The 15,249-nt window shown below is 42.5% G+C and overlaps 1 protein-coding gene across 1 annotated transcript in view; it reads right to left on the reverse strand.

Annotated features, from left to right (window-relative positions):
• Positions 1-740: 740 nt before the first annotated feature.
• crhr1 (corticotropin releasing hormone receptor 1) overlaps positions 741-15,249 on the reverse strand; it is a 62,634-nt gene continuing 48,125 nt past the window's right edge. The window contains exons 7-14 of the mRNA XM_030735655.1: positions 12,799-12,919; positions 12,517-12,670; positions 12,372-12,432; positions 12,203-12,275; positions 9,848-9,933; positions 9,095-9,233; positions 2,616-2,657; positions 741-2,510 (exon numbers count right to left, since the gene is read on the reverse strand). Of these exons, the coding sequence (XP_030591515.1) occupies positions 2,370-2,510; positions 2,616-2,657; positions 9,095-9,233; positions 9,848-9,933; positions 12,203-12,275; positions 12,372-12,432; positions 12,517-12,670; positions 12,799-12,919 (817 nt within the window). The 3' untranslated portion in view covers positions 741-2,369. The remainder of the gene's footprint in view (positions 2,511-2,615; positions 2,658-9,094; positions 9,234-9,847; positions 9,934-12,202; positions 12,276-12,371; positions 12,433-12,516; positions 12,671-12,798; positions 12,920-15,249) is intronic.

Here is a 15,249-nt window from a genome sequence, read left to right on the forward strand (position 1 = left end):
AGCAGTGCAGGCTGAGGGCCATGAAGATCCTAAAACAGCCCAGCCACCCCGGACACTCTCTCTTCTCCCTGCTCCCATCAGGCCGGCGTTACCGCTGCCTGAGGGCTAAGACTGAAAGGTTGAAGAAGAGTTTTTACCCACAAGCCATCCGTCTGCTCAACTCTGAGCCCTAACTGGACCATTATTGCACAATGTAAATATTATAATTTATAAAAGTGTGTATAGTGTATAGTATATAGAGTATAGTGTATATTGTGAATTACTTTTTTTAATTTTTATTCTTCTTATTTATATGTGTGTGTATATATGGTTGCAGGTACAAAATACATTTCACTGTGCATTGTACTGTGTATAACTGTGCATGTGACAAATAAACACTATCTTAATCTCTTAATCTCTTAATGTCAGGGTAAGAGAAGATCCTGGGTATGTTGAGCGTCAGGTGTGTGCTCACCTGTCAGCTGAAGAGACAAATGTCCTGAGGGGGAGGTGTTTATTTCAGAGTTAGACTTTACACTTCAACAGGTGGAGGCACAAACCATAGATTATAATCTCAGATTAGATACAGAGCACAACTTCATCAAGCTTCTTCCAGGTAATAATGCCACTGATCAGACTAATGGATCAATATCAATCACTCTCACATGCACGCATCACATGCATGCGTACATGCACGCGCGCACACACACCACACACACACACACACACACACACACACACCACACACACACACACACACACACACACTCAGTAATGAAGATAAGAGGAGCAGTTTGTGTTTCATCCTGAGAGTTTCCTGCCACACACATACAGACAAGTACCAACTACTCTATGTATGGTTACTGTGGTTACTGTTACTATGGTTAACAGTATCAGTGACAGTCTGATCAAAAAATTGACCGTGCAAACTTGCAATACAACAGTTACAATTAGAGATCACACACAAACCCCCACACACCACACACGCACAGACTCAGACTCTCACCCACACACACAGATTCAAGATAAACTCCTGGATTTGTTGCTGAGTTTCTTGCTGACGGCATGCTCACACCAACATGAAGCAAACGTTCTCGTGATGTGATGATAAAGATGCCGTCTGATGGTAACTGTTGCCAGTGACATGACCACATATCTGTTCTCAAAGTCGGTTTGACTCCGCCTCCTGCTGTCGGCTGTTATGAGGCTGTGTGAAGGTGCGACCCCTGTGTTTGGGGTGAACACGGCGCTAACGTGAATGTTCTGGTCTATAGGCCCTTTGTAGGCAGAGCCTGAACATTTAAAACGTGACAAACTGATGCGTTAAAGTGACAGCAAACTGTCCTGATGTCTCAGAGATCACAGGAGCTCACACTTCCACAGTTAATTATTATCTCTGGAAGCCTTTTCAATCTGCAGCTTGTCTCGTCTTCATGTCCCTTCAATGAAGGCTGGAGCTGGGAAAGCTGAGAGGCGAGGAGCTCTTAATGCTCATTTTTGAATAAACTTTTTGTTTTTTAACAACTGACCAGCATCCACATCAAGCTGCTCTGAGGTCGGTCACACATGTGAACAGATGCACAGATATATGTGGAAACCAATGCAGCAGCATGTAAAGAAATCACTGATTTATGTCTTTGAGCTTTCCCTGTTTTATCAACACAAAAATTTAGAGTTTAGTAAGAAGAAACTTTTAATACCTCCTTCAGGACGTTATTTTATTCCAGGTAAACGTCCTAGAAAATTTCTGGTCTTGTTTTAAATTTGTATCTTATTTATAAATGTCTGAGTGTGATTAAACTTAATGTGGAGCAGCAGGTTTGATCTTCGATGAGATAATCCAGTTGCACAGGTGGAAATAAATCAGAGGTCATCTTCAAAATCTTCATCAGTGAGTTACAGCCCTCCTTGGTGGCAGCTGCTCTCTGCAAAGTTTTAACTGCAAGTTTCAACCCAAATTGCATCAATAATGTCTGAAAGATTCAGTCAGCCAATCAGTTTCCCACTGTATGTGTGTGTGTGTGTGAGAAGAGCAGAAAGCTGGTGATCAGTAATACATACAGTAACAGCTAATAAATAAAACACCAATCAATATATATATATATAAATATAAATAAACATATTGGTTATAGAATACAGTCACACTGCCTGATAGGAAGACAGGAAGCAAACTCATTTGCTGAGTCCAGTGATTGGTCAGAAGGTGAATGGGGTGGGGCCAGAAAAAGCCCACTCTGTCTGCTGAATGACTGGCATTACAGATCTATGTCTTGTTCAATGATTGGCTGTTCTGATTTGATCCACTGAGCCTCATGAAGCATAAGATATCTGATTGGCCAACAGGAAACACATTTCAGACTGTGACTGGGTGACTTCAAGTCTGTCAAAGGTCAGAGGTTTGAGGACTGTTTGATGCTGTGGAAGGACACCCTGCTTGGGGAGGTAGGCAGGGAGGTGGCACGCACAGCCCGGCTCCTGATCGAATGACGATCCTGCCAGCGAATCCAACGCTTCCTGACTGCTGAACGCACCTGGACACATGAACAGGTAAATAGAACAATCATAATGCTCGTGTAAGCATGATTCAAAAAAGATGTGAAGAGAATCCAAGAGGAACCCTGAGGAACACAAGTTACCTCGCTGTTCAGGAAGCAGTAAAACACAGAGACGAAAAAGCCCTGTGGGGACACGGAGAGTCAAGAAGTTAGCTAACAGAGGCTAATGGTCTCACCACTCTGCAGCCATCTTGGAACACCTCCAGGCAGTTACTTGGACAGTTATTCTCTCCATATATTCAAATATGTAGACTGCTTTTTTGGATTTGCATAATATTTCTAAAATTAGAAACATCTTTTCTCAGAGTGCTGCTGAAAAGCTAATTCATGCATTTATCACTTCTAGGCTGGACTATTGTAATTCATTATTATCAGGCTGTCCTAAAAGCTCCCTGAAAAGCCTTCAGCTGATTCAAAATGCTGCAGCTAGAGTACTGACAGGGACTAGAAAGAGAGAGCAAATTGGCTCCCTGTTAAATCTAGAATAGAATTTAAAGTCCTTCTCCTCACCTACAAGGTCTTGAATAATCAGGCACCATCTTACCTCAGAGACCTCATAGTCCCATATCACCCCAATAGAGCACTTCACTCTCAGACTGCTGGCTTACTTGTGGTTCCTCGGATACTTAAGAGTAGAATGGGAGGCAGAGCCTTCAGCTTTCAGGCCCCTCTTCTGTGGAACCAGCTCCCAGTTTGAAGAACGACATCCCCTGTATTTTTGAAATTAGGCTTTATGATAGAGGATAAAAAATAACCTTTATGATAAAGCTTATAGTTAGAGCTGGATCAGGTGACCCTAAACCCTCCCTTAGTTATGCTGCACTAGGCCTAATCTGCTGGGGGTTCCCATGATGCATTGAGTGTTTCATTCACCTCTTTTTATTCTTTTTATACTCCACTCTGCATTTAATCATTTGTTGTTATTAATCTCTGGAGGGTGTGTTATTTGGCACTATATAAACAAAATTTAATTTAACCATTCTGAAAGACTGTCAAAGCTAACTTCAGTGGAATTTAAACACTGCATATACAGAAGCTTCAGTTTAAGGCATTTTACCCTGTAGGTTTAACTAATACCTCCATCTCCACTGGGTTAGCAGCATAGGTTTCAGGTTAGGATCTTTTGGATGCAGTCTCTGGGACTTTAGTCTGAGACTAGCTTTGTCCCATACTAAAATGTGTTGAAGCCTTACAAACGAGACTTACAAAGACTTACAGATTTATCTGATCAGCCCCAGAGCACCCTTGGACTGGCATTGGTGTTGGAATATTGAAGTTGAAGTGCTGCCTGGCTCCACTCTGAGTACACCACTGTGGGCCCTTGAGCAAGGCCCTTAACCCCCCAGTTGCTCCCCAGGTGCTTTCTAGCTGCCCCCTGCTCCGCATGTTGTGATGTGTGTGTGCTGCATGCGTGATGGGTTAAATAGAAATCAAATTTTACTACATACATGTGCATGTGACAGTAAAAAGTTTATTTTGACAGCCCCTTGTTCCCTGCGCTTTGTTTGGTTTTGTTTCCTTTGTGTCATTAGCTTTATTTGATTCATCTGTTGTTCCCTGCTGTCTCTGCTTTTCCTAATTTCCTTGTGTGTATTTAAACCCTCAGTTTTTCACTGTCCTTTGTTACGTCATTGCCTGTGTACCCTGCCCACTGTGTGCACATCCCCTTTTCAGTTCAATGTTATTTATATAGCACAAAATCACAACAAACAGTCAGCTCAAGTCACTTTAACGTTGTAAGGTAAAGACCCTACAATAATTACACAGAAAACCCAACAATCAAAACGACCCCCTGTGAGCAAGCATTTGGTGACAGTGGGAAGGAAAAACTCCCTTTTAACAGGAAGAAACTTCCAGCAGAACCAGGCTCAGGGAGGGGCAGTCATCTGCAGGAATTAGTGTTTCAGCATCTCTCTGAGACAGGATGTTTCTAATTTTAGAAATATTGCACAACGCAATAATCCAGTCCTAAATATGTGTTTAATACATGTAATGAAGGACATTTCATGGACAAAAATGACTCCAAGATTTCTCAAAGTGTTATTGGAGGCCAAGGTAATGCCATCCAGACTAAGTATCTGGTTAGACACCATGTTTCTAAGGTTTGTAGGGTCGAGCACAAGAACTTCAGTTTAATCTATGTTATTATCTAATTTAGAAGCAGGAAATTAGGGGTCATCCAGGCCTTTATGTCTTGAAGACATTCCTGCAGTTTAACTAATTGGTGTGTCATCTGGCTTCATGCATAGATAAAGCTGAGTATCGTCTGCATAAAAATGAAAATTTATGCAATGTTTTCTAATAATACTCCATCCATCTATCCGCTTCCACTCATCCTGTTCAGGGTCGCGGGGGGGCTGGGGCCTATCCCAGCTGTCATAGAGCGAGAGGCAGGGTACACCCTGAACAGGTTGCCAGCCTGTCACAGGGCTAACACAGAGAGACAAACAACCTTTCACACTCACATTCACAGCTATGGGCAATTTAGAGTAGCCAATTAACCTAACCGTAGTAAGTGCATGTCTTTGGAATGTGGGAGGAAACTGGAGTACCCGGAGGAAACCCACGCAAGCACGGGGAGAACATGCAAACTCCACACAGAGAGCGGGAGAGGCCTGGGCCAAGGTGGAATTGAACCCAGGCCTTCCAGATGGTATTCTAACTGTGAGGCAGCAGTGCTAACCACTGCGCCACTGTGGTGATAATAATAATAATAATAATAATAATAATAATAATAATAATAATAATAATAATAATAATAATAATAATAATAATAATAATAATAATAATAATAATAATAATAATGTAAACAAAATTGGTCCTAGCACAGAACCCTGTGGAACTCCATAATTAACCTTAGTGTGTGAAGAGGACTCCCCATTTACATGAACAAACTGGAATCTGTTAGATAAATATGATTCAAACCACTGCAGTGCAGTACCTTTAATACCTATAGTATGCTCTAATCTCTGTAATAAAATGTTATGGACAACAGTATCAAAAGCTGCACTGAGGTCCAACAGGACAAGAATAGAGATGAGTCCACTGTCAGAGGCTGTAAGAAGATCATTTGTGACCTTCACCAATGCTGTTTCTGTACTGTGATGAATTCTGAAACCTGACTGAAACTCTTCAAATAAACCATAATTTTTTTCTCTAATGCAGTGGTTCTGAAATCCAGGCCTCATGGCCCAGTGTCCTTCAGGTTTTAGATGTGTCTCTGATCCAACACACCTGACTCAAATGGTTGAATTACCTCCTCAGTATGCAGTCAAGTTCTCCAGAGTCCTGCTAATGACTTCTATATTTGACTTCTATATGTTGAAGCAGAGACACATATAAAACCTGCAGGACACTGGGCCACGAGGCCTGGATTTGAGAACCACCGCTCTAATGTTTAAAATTTATTTGTAAAGACATCCATGAAGTCGCTACTAGTTAACGTGAAAGGAATACTCGGCTCTACAGAGCTCTGACTCTTTGTCAGCCTGGCTACAGTGCTGAAAAGAAACCCGGGGTTGTTCTTATTTTCTTCAATTAATGATGAGTAGTAAGATGTCCTAGCTTTACGGAGGGCTTTTATATAGAGCAACAAACTCTTTTTCCAGGCTAAATGAGCATCTTCTAATTTAGTGAGACGCCATTCCCTCTCCAGCTTTCGGGTTATCTGCTTTAAGCTGTGCATTTGCGAATTATACCACGGAGTCAGGCACTTCTGATTTGAAGCTTTCCTTTTCAGAGGAGCCACAGTATCCAAAGTTATACGCAGTGAGGATGTAAAATTATTGACGAGATAATCGACCTCACTGGGAACAGAGTTTAGGTAGCTGCTCTGTACTGTGTTGGCACTGAAGAGCATAATAATGAAGGAATTAGATCCTTAAACTTAGTTACAGCACTTTCAGAAAGACTTCTACTGTAATAAAACTTATTCCCCACTGCTGTGTAATCCATTAAAGTAAATGTAAATGTTACTAAGAAATGATCAGACAGGAGGGGGCTTTCAGGGAATACTGTTAAGTCTTAAGGGCCCTTGAGCCTGACTGTTAAGGCTGCTTTACATTTTGAGAGAAGCCAATTGAATCTAACAATAGATTAAATGCAGTGTTGAGGCTGTCATTTTCAGCATCTACATGGATGTTAAAATCACCCACTATAATTATTTTATCTGAACTGAACACGGCAGCACGGTGGCGTAGTGGTTAGCACTGCTGCCTCACAGTTAGAATACCATCTGGAAGGCCTGGGTTCGATTCCACCTTGGCCCAGGCCTCTCCCTCTCTCTGTGTGTAGTTTGCATGTTCTCCCCGTGCTTGCGTGGGTTTCCTCCGGGTACTCCGGTTTCCTCCCACATTCCAAAGACATGCACTTACTGGGTTTAGGTTAATTGGCTACTCTAAATTGCCCATAGGTGTGAATGAGAGCATGAATGTGAGTGTGAAAGGTTGTTTGTCTCTCTGTGTTGGCCCTGCGACAGGCTGGCGACCTGTACAGGGTGTACCCTGCCTCTCGCCCTATGACAGCTGGGATAGGCTCCAGCCCGCCCCGTGACCCTGAACAGGATAAGTGGATGGATGGATGGATGAACTGAGCACTAAATCAGATAAAAAGTCTGAGAAATCGTACAGAAACTCTGAGTAAGGACCAGGTGGACGATAGATAATAACAAATAAAACAGGTTTTTGAATTTCTCAATTGGGGTGGACAAGACTAAGAGTCAGGCTTTCAAAAGAATTAAATCTTTGTCTGGGTCTTTGATTAATTAATAAGCTGGAATTGAAGATTGCTGCTACTCCTCCTCCTCGACCTGTGCTTCGAGCATTCTGACAGTTACTGTGACTCGGGGGTGTTGATTCATTTAAACTAACATATTCATTCTGCTGTAACCAGGTTTCTGTAAGGCAGAATAAATCAATACGTTGATCAATTATTAAATCATTTACTAGCAGGGACCTGGAAGAGAGAGCCCTAATGTTTAATAATCCACATTTAATTGTTTTATTCTTTGGTGCAGTTGACGATGCTATATTATTTATTATTTTTGAATTTTTATGTTTAAATAATTTTTTTTGCTAATTTTAGGTTTGTTTTTTAGTGGTCTGGGAACAGGCACTGTGTATATGGGGATGGGGTTTTGGGGGGATGGCAGGAGGAGAGAAGCTGCAGAGAGGCGTGTAAGACTGCAACTCTGCTTCCTGGTCTCAACCCTGGGTAGTCAGGTTTTAGGGTTAATAAATTTGGCCAGATTTCTAGAAACGAGAGCTGCTCTACCCAAAGTGGGATGGATGCCGTCTCTCCTAACAAGACCAGGTTTTCCCCAGAAACTTTGCCAATTATCTATGAAGCCCACATCGTTTTTTTTTTTGTTTTTTTTTTTGTTTTCCACACGTGTCACATTATGGGTTAATGCCAACCCTAGATTTTGTATTTTGGACTTTGTTAAAGCAGCATTAGAACTGCCTTCAAGTTTAGTTTGTCTCTTGCATCCTGCATTTGGGTACACCCCTGCCAGCCATACAGCCACATATGAGAGTCTGTCTCCTGAATCCAAACTGGGAGCTGGTTCCACAGAAGAGGGGCCTGAAAGCTGAAGGCTCTGCCTCCCATTCTACTCTTAACTATCCTAGGAACCACAAGCAAGCCAGCAGTCTGAGAGTGAAGTGCTCTATTGGGATGATACAGGACTATAAGGTCTTTGAGATAAGATGGGGCCTGATTATTCAAGACTGTGTATGTGAGGAGAAGGATTTTAAATTCTATTCTAGATTTAACAGGGAGCCAATGAAGAGAAGCCAATATGGGAGAAATCTGCTCTTTCTAGTCCCTGTCAGTACTCTAGCTGCAGCATTTTGAATCAGCTGAAGGCTTTTCAGGGAGCTTTTAGGACACCCTGATAATAATGAATTATAATAGTCCAGCCTAGAAGCAAAATGTTCAAATATTCATCAAGTCCAGATGCTGAGGATGTAGAACCTACAAGAACTGTGTTTCCATCAATGTTCTGACTAATTACTAAGCCAAAGGTTCAGTTTAAATCTGTAGCAGCTTAGTTTAATCCAGATTAAATCTTTAATGATTATTTTAAGAACAGTTTGCAAGCTGCTATGCACGAAGAAAGCTTAGACATTTTAGTTGTGGACTAGCCTTAAATCTCATCTGTGGAACTGGTCTGTTGCATCTTGATCCTACTGTCTAAAGGTTTAAGGTCAACAATGTACTGTAAGTAGATGCTATGCTAATGCTAAGTAATGGATGAATGGTTTGACTTCCAGTGAAGGAAGCTGATCCTGATCTGACTGCAGAATCACTGAGGGTGGAGCTGAAGTCTGGATTTCTATCCAGGTCCTTTTAGAAAAATAAATCTCATTTTATTTTTTCCTTTTGCTTTCCTCCATCAGCTCTAAGCTTTCAGTGATCCACACTGAGGCATTACAACACTCTGATAAGTGATTCAATCTGTGTGGTTTAATCTGCTTTTAGTCAGAGTGGATCATTTCAGTCTGTCTGAGCCTTTGTTAGTGCTGTGAATCTCAGTCTGGAGGAGATTTCAGTCTGTGAACCTGGAAGGATTCAAGGATGGAGTTGAAATAGATGAAGACAATTTGAGCAACTTCGTCTTCTCCTCCGGGGTTCACGAAGAAAAGCATGTAGGTGATTCCTAACAGAGGCAGCAGTACCAGAGTTGCCTTCACCGCCTTCCTGTAGCAACAGAACACAGCAGGAAGTCAGAAAGGAAACAACATGATTACCCACAGGAGGCCATCTTTACTTTCAGTGAACAGGGAATGTACAGGTGCTACCAAGTGAGAAAAACAACACAAACCTTAAAAGCTGGAAACCTGAGAGCATTTTGGTTTGAATCTCCAAGCAGACTGTTTATGTAATCACATAACCATGAGCAGAGGTAAAACAAAGAGTAAAGAAACATCCAGTTTACATCACAGAGGAGCTTCTGAATGTTTAACTCTAATATGAAGCCACCCACACCTTAAATCGAGTCCTCAGTTCAGTGGTTTCTGTGCAAAGACAGTTTACTGCAGGAGCTCATTTTCCAGTCTATGTTCAGCTAACTCCTTTAACAGACTGAATAATCTGTACCTTTATCTGACAGCTACTGCTTCCTGCCAGGTACCTGCACCGTGCTTTCACCTGTCTGTAAGAGGGACACTAGAGGCCTGTAAGGAAATAGGTGATTTATTTTAATCAGAATCAATCAGGCACAAATTCCTGATTCAGATGTTTGAACGGTCTGAAATAAGCCTGCCTGGCCGTCACATTCTCACCTGTTGTGAAGGTGGATGCTCTGTTCCTACCTGTACTGGATGGTCTCTGAGGTTGTTGATGCCCTCAGTTTGGTCATCAGGATCCGGACGATGTTGAACAGGAAGACAAAGTTAATCTGAGGAGAAGGGGTTTATAGTTGGTGACATTCACAGAACACAGCTGAAGTAAAGCAAGCCACTAACACTTCCTCGACCAGCAAGCAGGTGAATACCTGCTTTGTTAGGTGTCATAGGATCAAGCGGTAGCTGCTTACTCTGGGTCTGGAGCTCTGCTAGCTTTGTGTCAGCAGATTACCTCTGCAGGTGTTTCAGGCACATTTGTGACCTTTCTCATGGTAAATCTGAAGTGTGTGCAAATCTCTGAGAAACTGAAGAGATGATGCTTGTGTCCAAAACATCAGCATCAAATCTTTGCCAGGATTAAAGGATAAGCACACCACGTTTTTATTTTTTTCCTGGCTTTTGTGTTACTCAGATTATGTATTATTTCAATAAAGATGATTTACATTTATTTTAACCATTTCACATTTTTTTACAAGCAATTTTGTTTGTCTGAATTGCCATTTGCTACAAAAATGTAAAAACCCTGCCCACATGCTGATGATGTATTCAACTGTGGATGCTGGACTATATCATCTTCAAGTTTCTTGTGTTTTTGCAATATCTATTGCGATATATATCCTTCTTCCTGCTCTTGTCGGAGACGGTCGCACTATCTCTCTCTCCCTGCCCTCCCCATCTCTCCGCTTGCTGCTTGCTGTGAGAGCGTCTTTTACACACTGTCCGAATAAGAACAAGATTGAAACATGGATCTGGCAAACTGGGCATTCTCCATCATTGATCGAATTTTTTCCACTATGAGACCCGGGACAGGGGAGCCTGTGTGTCCGAGTGGAACAGACCCGGTTGGATACGTCATCGACTCTTGGAGCTCGTGGAGACCTGTGTGCTTCTCAGCCCTTGGAGTGGAAGACGTGGAAGACGCATATATATTCGGCTTTTTGGTTGCGGTATCTTCTCTGTTTGGGCTCGGTGGATACCTGCTTTACTGGCAAATTAAGAAAATCTGGACAGCGGTTCGACATCTGCAGAGGCTGCCGACCCAGGTGGAAGGGCTGAGCAGAGCCGTACAAACTCAGACTCAAAGCCTGGTGGACCTGAGCCGCAAGATTAGCGAGCTCGCAGGCGAGAGGGGTTAGATCAGGAGATATAGTTCGGTTCTGCACAGTGAGGACGGCAATCAACGAATTTGGAATATTGGATTTTCGAATGGTTTCCCAGTAAGACTGAAGGCTGTTGGAAAAACAAGCAGCCTGTTCCAAAACAATATTTGTTATCAGGAATTCGGCTCCCCTGCCGGCCTTGGGTTGGCAACCATATCTCTCTCCAGGGCTCTGTGTGCGGCTGCTCTTCCCCCACTCCGCGTTGTGATTTGTGAAGCTGGGTCTGGTGTATCACGGCCGCTGATGAAATTCCACCACTATCAGCAAACTGTTTTGGCTGGATCCTGGCATCTGGCTCCACAATGCCCCCACCTCTCGTCTCCGTCTGCATCCCCTCCTGACCTGACCTCACCTACCGCCGCTGTCCTAGCTTTACATGTGCAAATGCTTTGCTAAGGTGGTTTTTTTTGGACCCTGGTATAGTGCTCTTTTTGAGCACTGTACCAGATGACTTTTTTTTAACCTAACTTCCCCATGATGTGTTGTTTTCCCCTCCTGCCAAAGGTAGCGCTGCAAGTCGGCTGCATGACCCGAGGACACATATCCCCCTATGTGTGTTGTGTTTTTGTGTATTCTTGGATGGTGTTCTGTAACTGCAATTTCCAATGTGTGAACTTGTTCACCCACATGGCAATAAAACTTCATTCATTTATATTTGATTACACCCATTCAAAAATGGAAAGGTGGGGGCACATGTTGTGCTGCTTGGAATTGCAACAAGTCAAAGCTAAAGGACAATTTTGGAGTGTTTGAGTTCCCAAATCGAGACCCAGATCGCTGTTTACCTCATAATGCCGGGTGTGGAGCATCCACATATATTTACTCTGGAGGATGCTGTGAAACTTTGGGAAAGGAGTCTGATATGGATTGATGAGTGAGAGCCGCTCACTTCTGTCCGATGACAGTGATGCTAAGGGTAGTTGTTGAGGATTTTCCGGACTTCTGTAAGTAATTGTTACCGTTAGCCATTGTTACTAAAACTGTCATTAGTGGGCAGAAAAAAAAACTGCTTCTACTCATCAACTGATGAGCCACATCATCAAAAATAACATTGTTCCTAGGGGTGATTTACAATACATTTATGCAAATGCAGTACATTGGTAATGTGCTTATCCTTTAAGGTGGACTGGCTGTATTTGAGGTGGACTGACTGTGTTCCTACCAGCAGGACCAGGATCATGGGGCCTTGGTAAATATAGTCTGTATAAACTCCCGCCCTCTTTCCAAACCAGCACCTGTCAAGCAAAACACAACCACTAGTTACATGACTCCTCATTTTTAATAGTGCAGCCATTTTATTTACCAGAACACAATCTGATCACATGACTTACTTCTCATTATCATAGTACAGCTTCCCGAAAGCCCAAGCCACAATGATGGGGAATGGAATACCTGCAGAAAGAAAGGCAGTGAGACAGGTGAGCAGAGAGAGCGATAGGCAGACAGACAGGTGGAAAGGTTAACAGGCAGACCAACCCCAGCCAATGCAAATAAACATCCACTTCCTGAGTTTGTCCGTGGAGTAGGTGAGAACAACAGCTGTGTGGAGGTAACACCCTTCACCGAACATCCAGAAGAAGTTGGTCACATGGAAGTAGTTATAACCTGCCGTCACCAGCCTGCACCACACCTGAAGGGGAGTGGGGTGGGGTGGGTGGGGGCAAAGTCAGTGTCATAGCCAGCATCTCTGTGTGTGTGTGTGTGTGTGTGTGTGTGTGTGTTTGTGTGTGTGTGGGGGGGGGGGGGGGGGGGGGTCACCTGGTTGCTCTCTGTAACGGCGGGATTCATTGTTAACTGGACAATGAACCAGGTGGCATTCCTCAGGATGAAGGCTGAGATCAGATTCCAGTGGATGATGTTCCTCAGACAGCGAATACTCCTAACACAAAAATCCTCTTCAGTATTCAGAGTGAACTACCTGACTATTCTTCAAAGACCTCCACAGTTTCTGTTTCAGATGGCTCTATGGTTGTGTCAGTCTGGATGAATGCTATAAACCATTAGTTCCCAACCCCTGGACCCCGGACTGGGACCGGTCCTTGGGTCATTTGGTACCAGGTTGTACTTAAAGAATAAATAACTTTTATTTCACTTTTGCTTATTGTCTGAGTCTGAACCATGTTTTGTTTTGAAAAATGGGGGATTCTCTCCATTACATCTGTCTATGACTCCGTTTTGACATTTGTCAAGACGCTTGTCTTGGTCATGTGATAGTCACCGATAAAATTAAACCCACAAGCTTCACTAGTTCTGGTCTAACGAAATAGGTTGTTGACTTACATAATGTTCATTTGAATATTTGAGTGCTGAACAAGACTAGAAAAGTGCCATATAAGAACTAGTCCATTTACAATTTATATCTAGCAACAGCAGGGACAGCAGTGAGGCGGACCCAGCCATCAAGCTGACTCTCTCCGGCGCTCGACACCGTGGCTTTGCAGCCACTCTCCATGTGAAATCAAAGTTTGTATTGGTGTGTGCCGGCTGATAGTGAGCTCAAACCCAGCCAACCCACAAGCTAGCAAAAATGAGTTGCAGAGAAATAAGCTCAGGGCTCACACTGATTCAGTGTTATGGTTGACATTAGACGCCAACCTGGGCCACTTGAATCCAACTGAGGGGATTTCTGTTTTTGTGTATCTTATTTTGAATGCATGTTTAAACATTATCATGGCAACCAGAGGGTGATGTGGGCAGAGAGGATCTTATGAGGATGCTGCTGATAGAGTTGCATATGAATACACAGTGGATTCACATTTATTATTATACTTAGAAAATATCACACGTTTGATTATTGTCGTATTGTTTATTTTGATATATTTATCCACCACACCTTAGAGGCCAGTCCGTAGAAATATTGTCTAACACTAAACTGGTCCGTGGCTCAAAAAAGGTTGGGGACCACTGCTATAAACCACATTAGACATTTTCAGTGCATTGTCAGCAAACTGCTTCTAAATCATTACTGCCATCTTCTGATATTAGTATATTACATCCTAACAGGCACTCATAGAAACAAGGTAAAATACATATTTTAACACAAGATGCTGTCCTATAAATGATCAGATTAATTTTTATATTCAACAATTCTGATCATCCTTACACTGTACACACAAAGATGCAATTGAAGGCCAGACTCTCCTCTTTAATTCATGGGCTTTAAAACTTGTAAAGATTTAATGAATGCAGCCATTTTCATTCTCTTAATTTTTGTAAATAATGGGATATTTGGGTGACACTTTGATATCCAGTTCAGCCTGTTATCTCATTATTTCATGACAAATGAAGAAGATCAAAGGTCTGGAGTTGGTGTCAAGTGTTTGATTTGCCTTTGGTTCATCAGAACTCATTATGGGCTTCAAAGAGGAGTAGAGCTGCATGAAGGAGGTTGCCATTAGACTGAAAAAACAAGCCTCTAAGAGAGGGAGAACGGTAACATGAGGAGAGAACATGAAAAGGTGTGGCTGTCCATGGGAGACGACAGACTGAGGATGGTCCCATCATCCTTTCCTTTCTCACAACTTCCAGTCAGGTGAAGATGATTCTCCAGGAGGACGATGCCTCATTTTTAAGTGTAGCACAGAGAGAATAATCACAGTGCAAATCCAGAAGGTTCAAAGCATTCATCAGACTCAGGAACAGAAAAAGTAAAGTTTTAAAAAGGGCCAAGAAGCTCTGACACAGCATTCTTTGGGGACACTCAATACTCTGAACTTCAGTCATCTGCTGAGGGTTTCATTTCTAATGAAACAAAACTGTTCAGACTGTCAGTGTCCTCATGGACCTGACTGTATCGAAGCTAAATACTAGATGTTAACTGAGCTTTGTTTAACAATGCTGATGTATTGCACACAAAACACAGCTGGAAAGAAACTGAATGTTTTCAAGTGGGAAAAAAGACATAATCACCCAGAAACTCTAATCTTTCCTCCCCCACAACTGGACATCACCTGATCTGTGTAGGTTCTCAGTCATCCAGGTCATGGCATTCTCAAGTCCTTAAAAAGAAGGCAATGGAACTTCTTTTTGGTTCACGAAGAGATTTTGCCTCTCCAACACGCTTCTTCAGTACTTAAGGTTGAAGTGCTTTTGGAAGTGGTCCTGAGGGTTGTTGAGCCACTATTGATCATGTTAATTGTCACATGAGTCAAGGTGTGAAACAAGGCATGGGTCATTGCCATCAATGGGGCAAAAGTGTGAAACCTCTAT

This window comes from Archocentrus centrarchus, chromosome 8 (assembly GCF_007364275.1).
Source record: "Archocentrus centrarchus isolate MPI-CPG fArcCen1 chromosome 8, fArcCen1, whole genome shotgun sequence".
Lineage (NCBI taxonomy): Eukaryota > Metazoa > Chordata > Actinopteri > Cichliformes > Cichlidae > Archocentrus > Archocentrus centrarchus.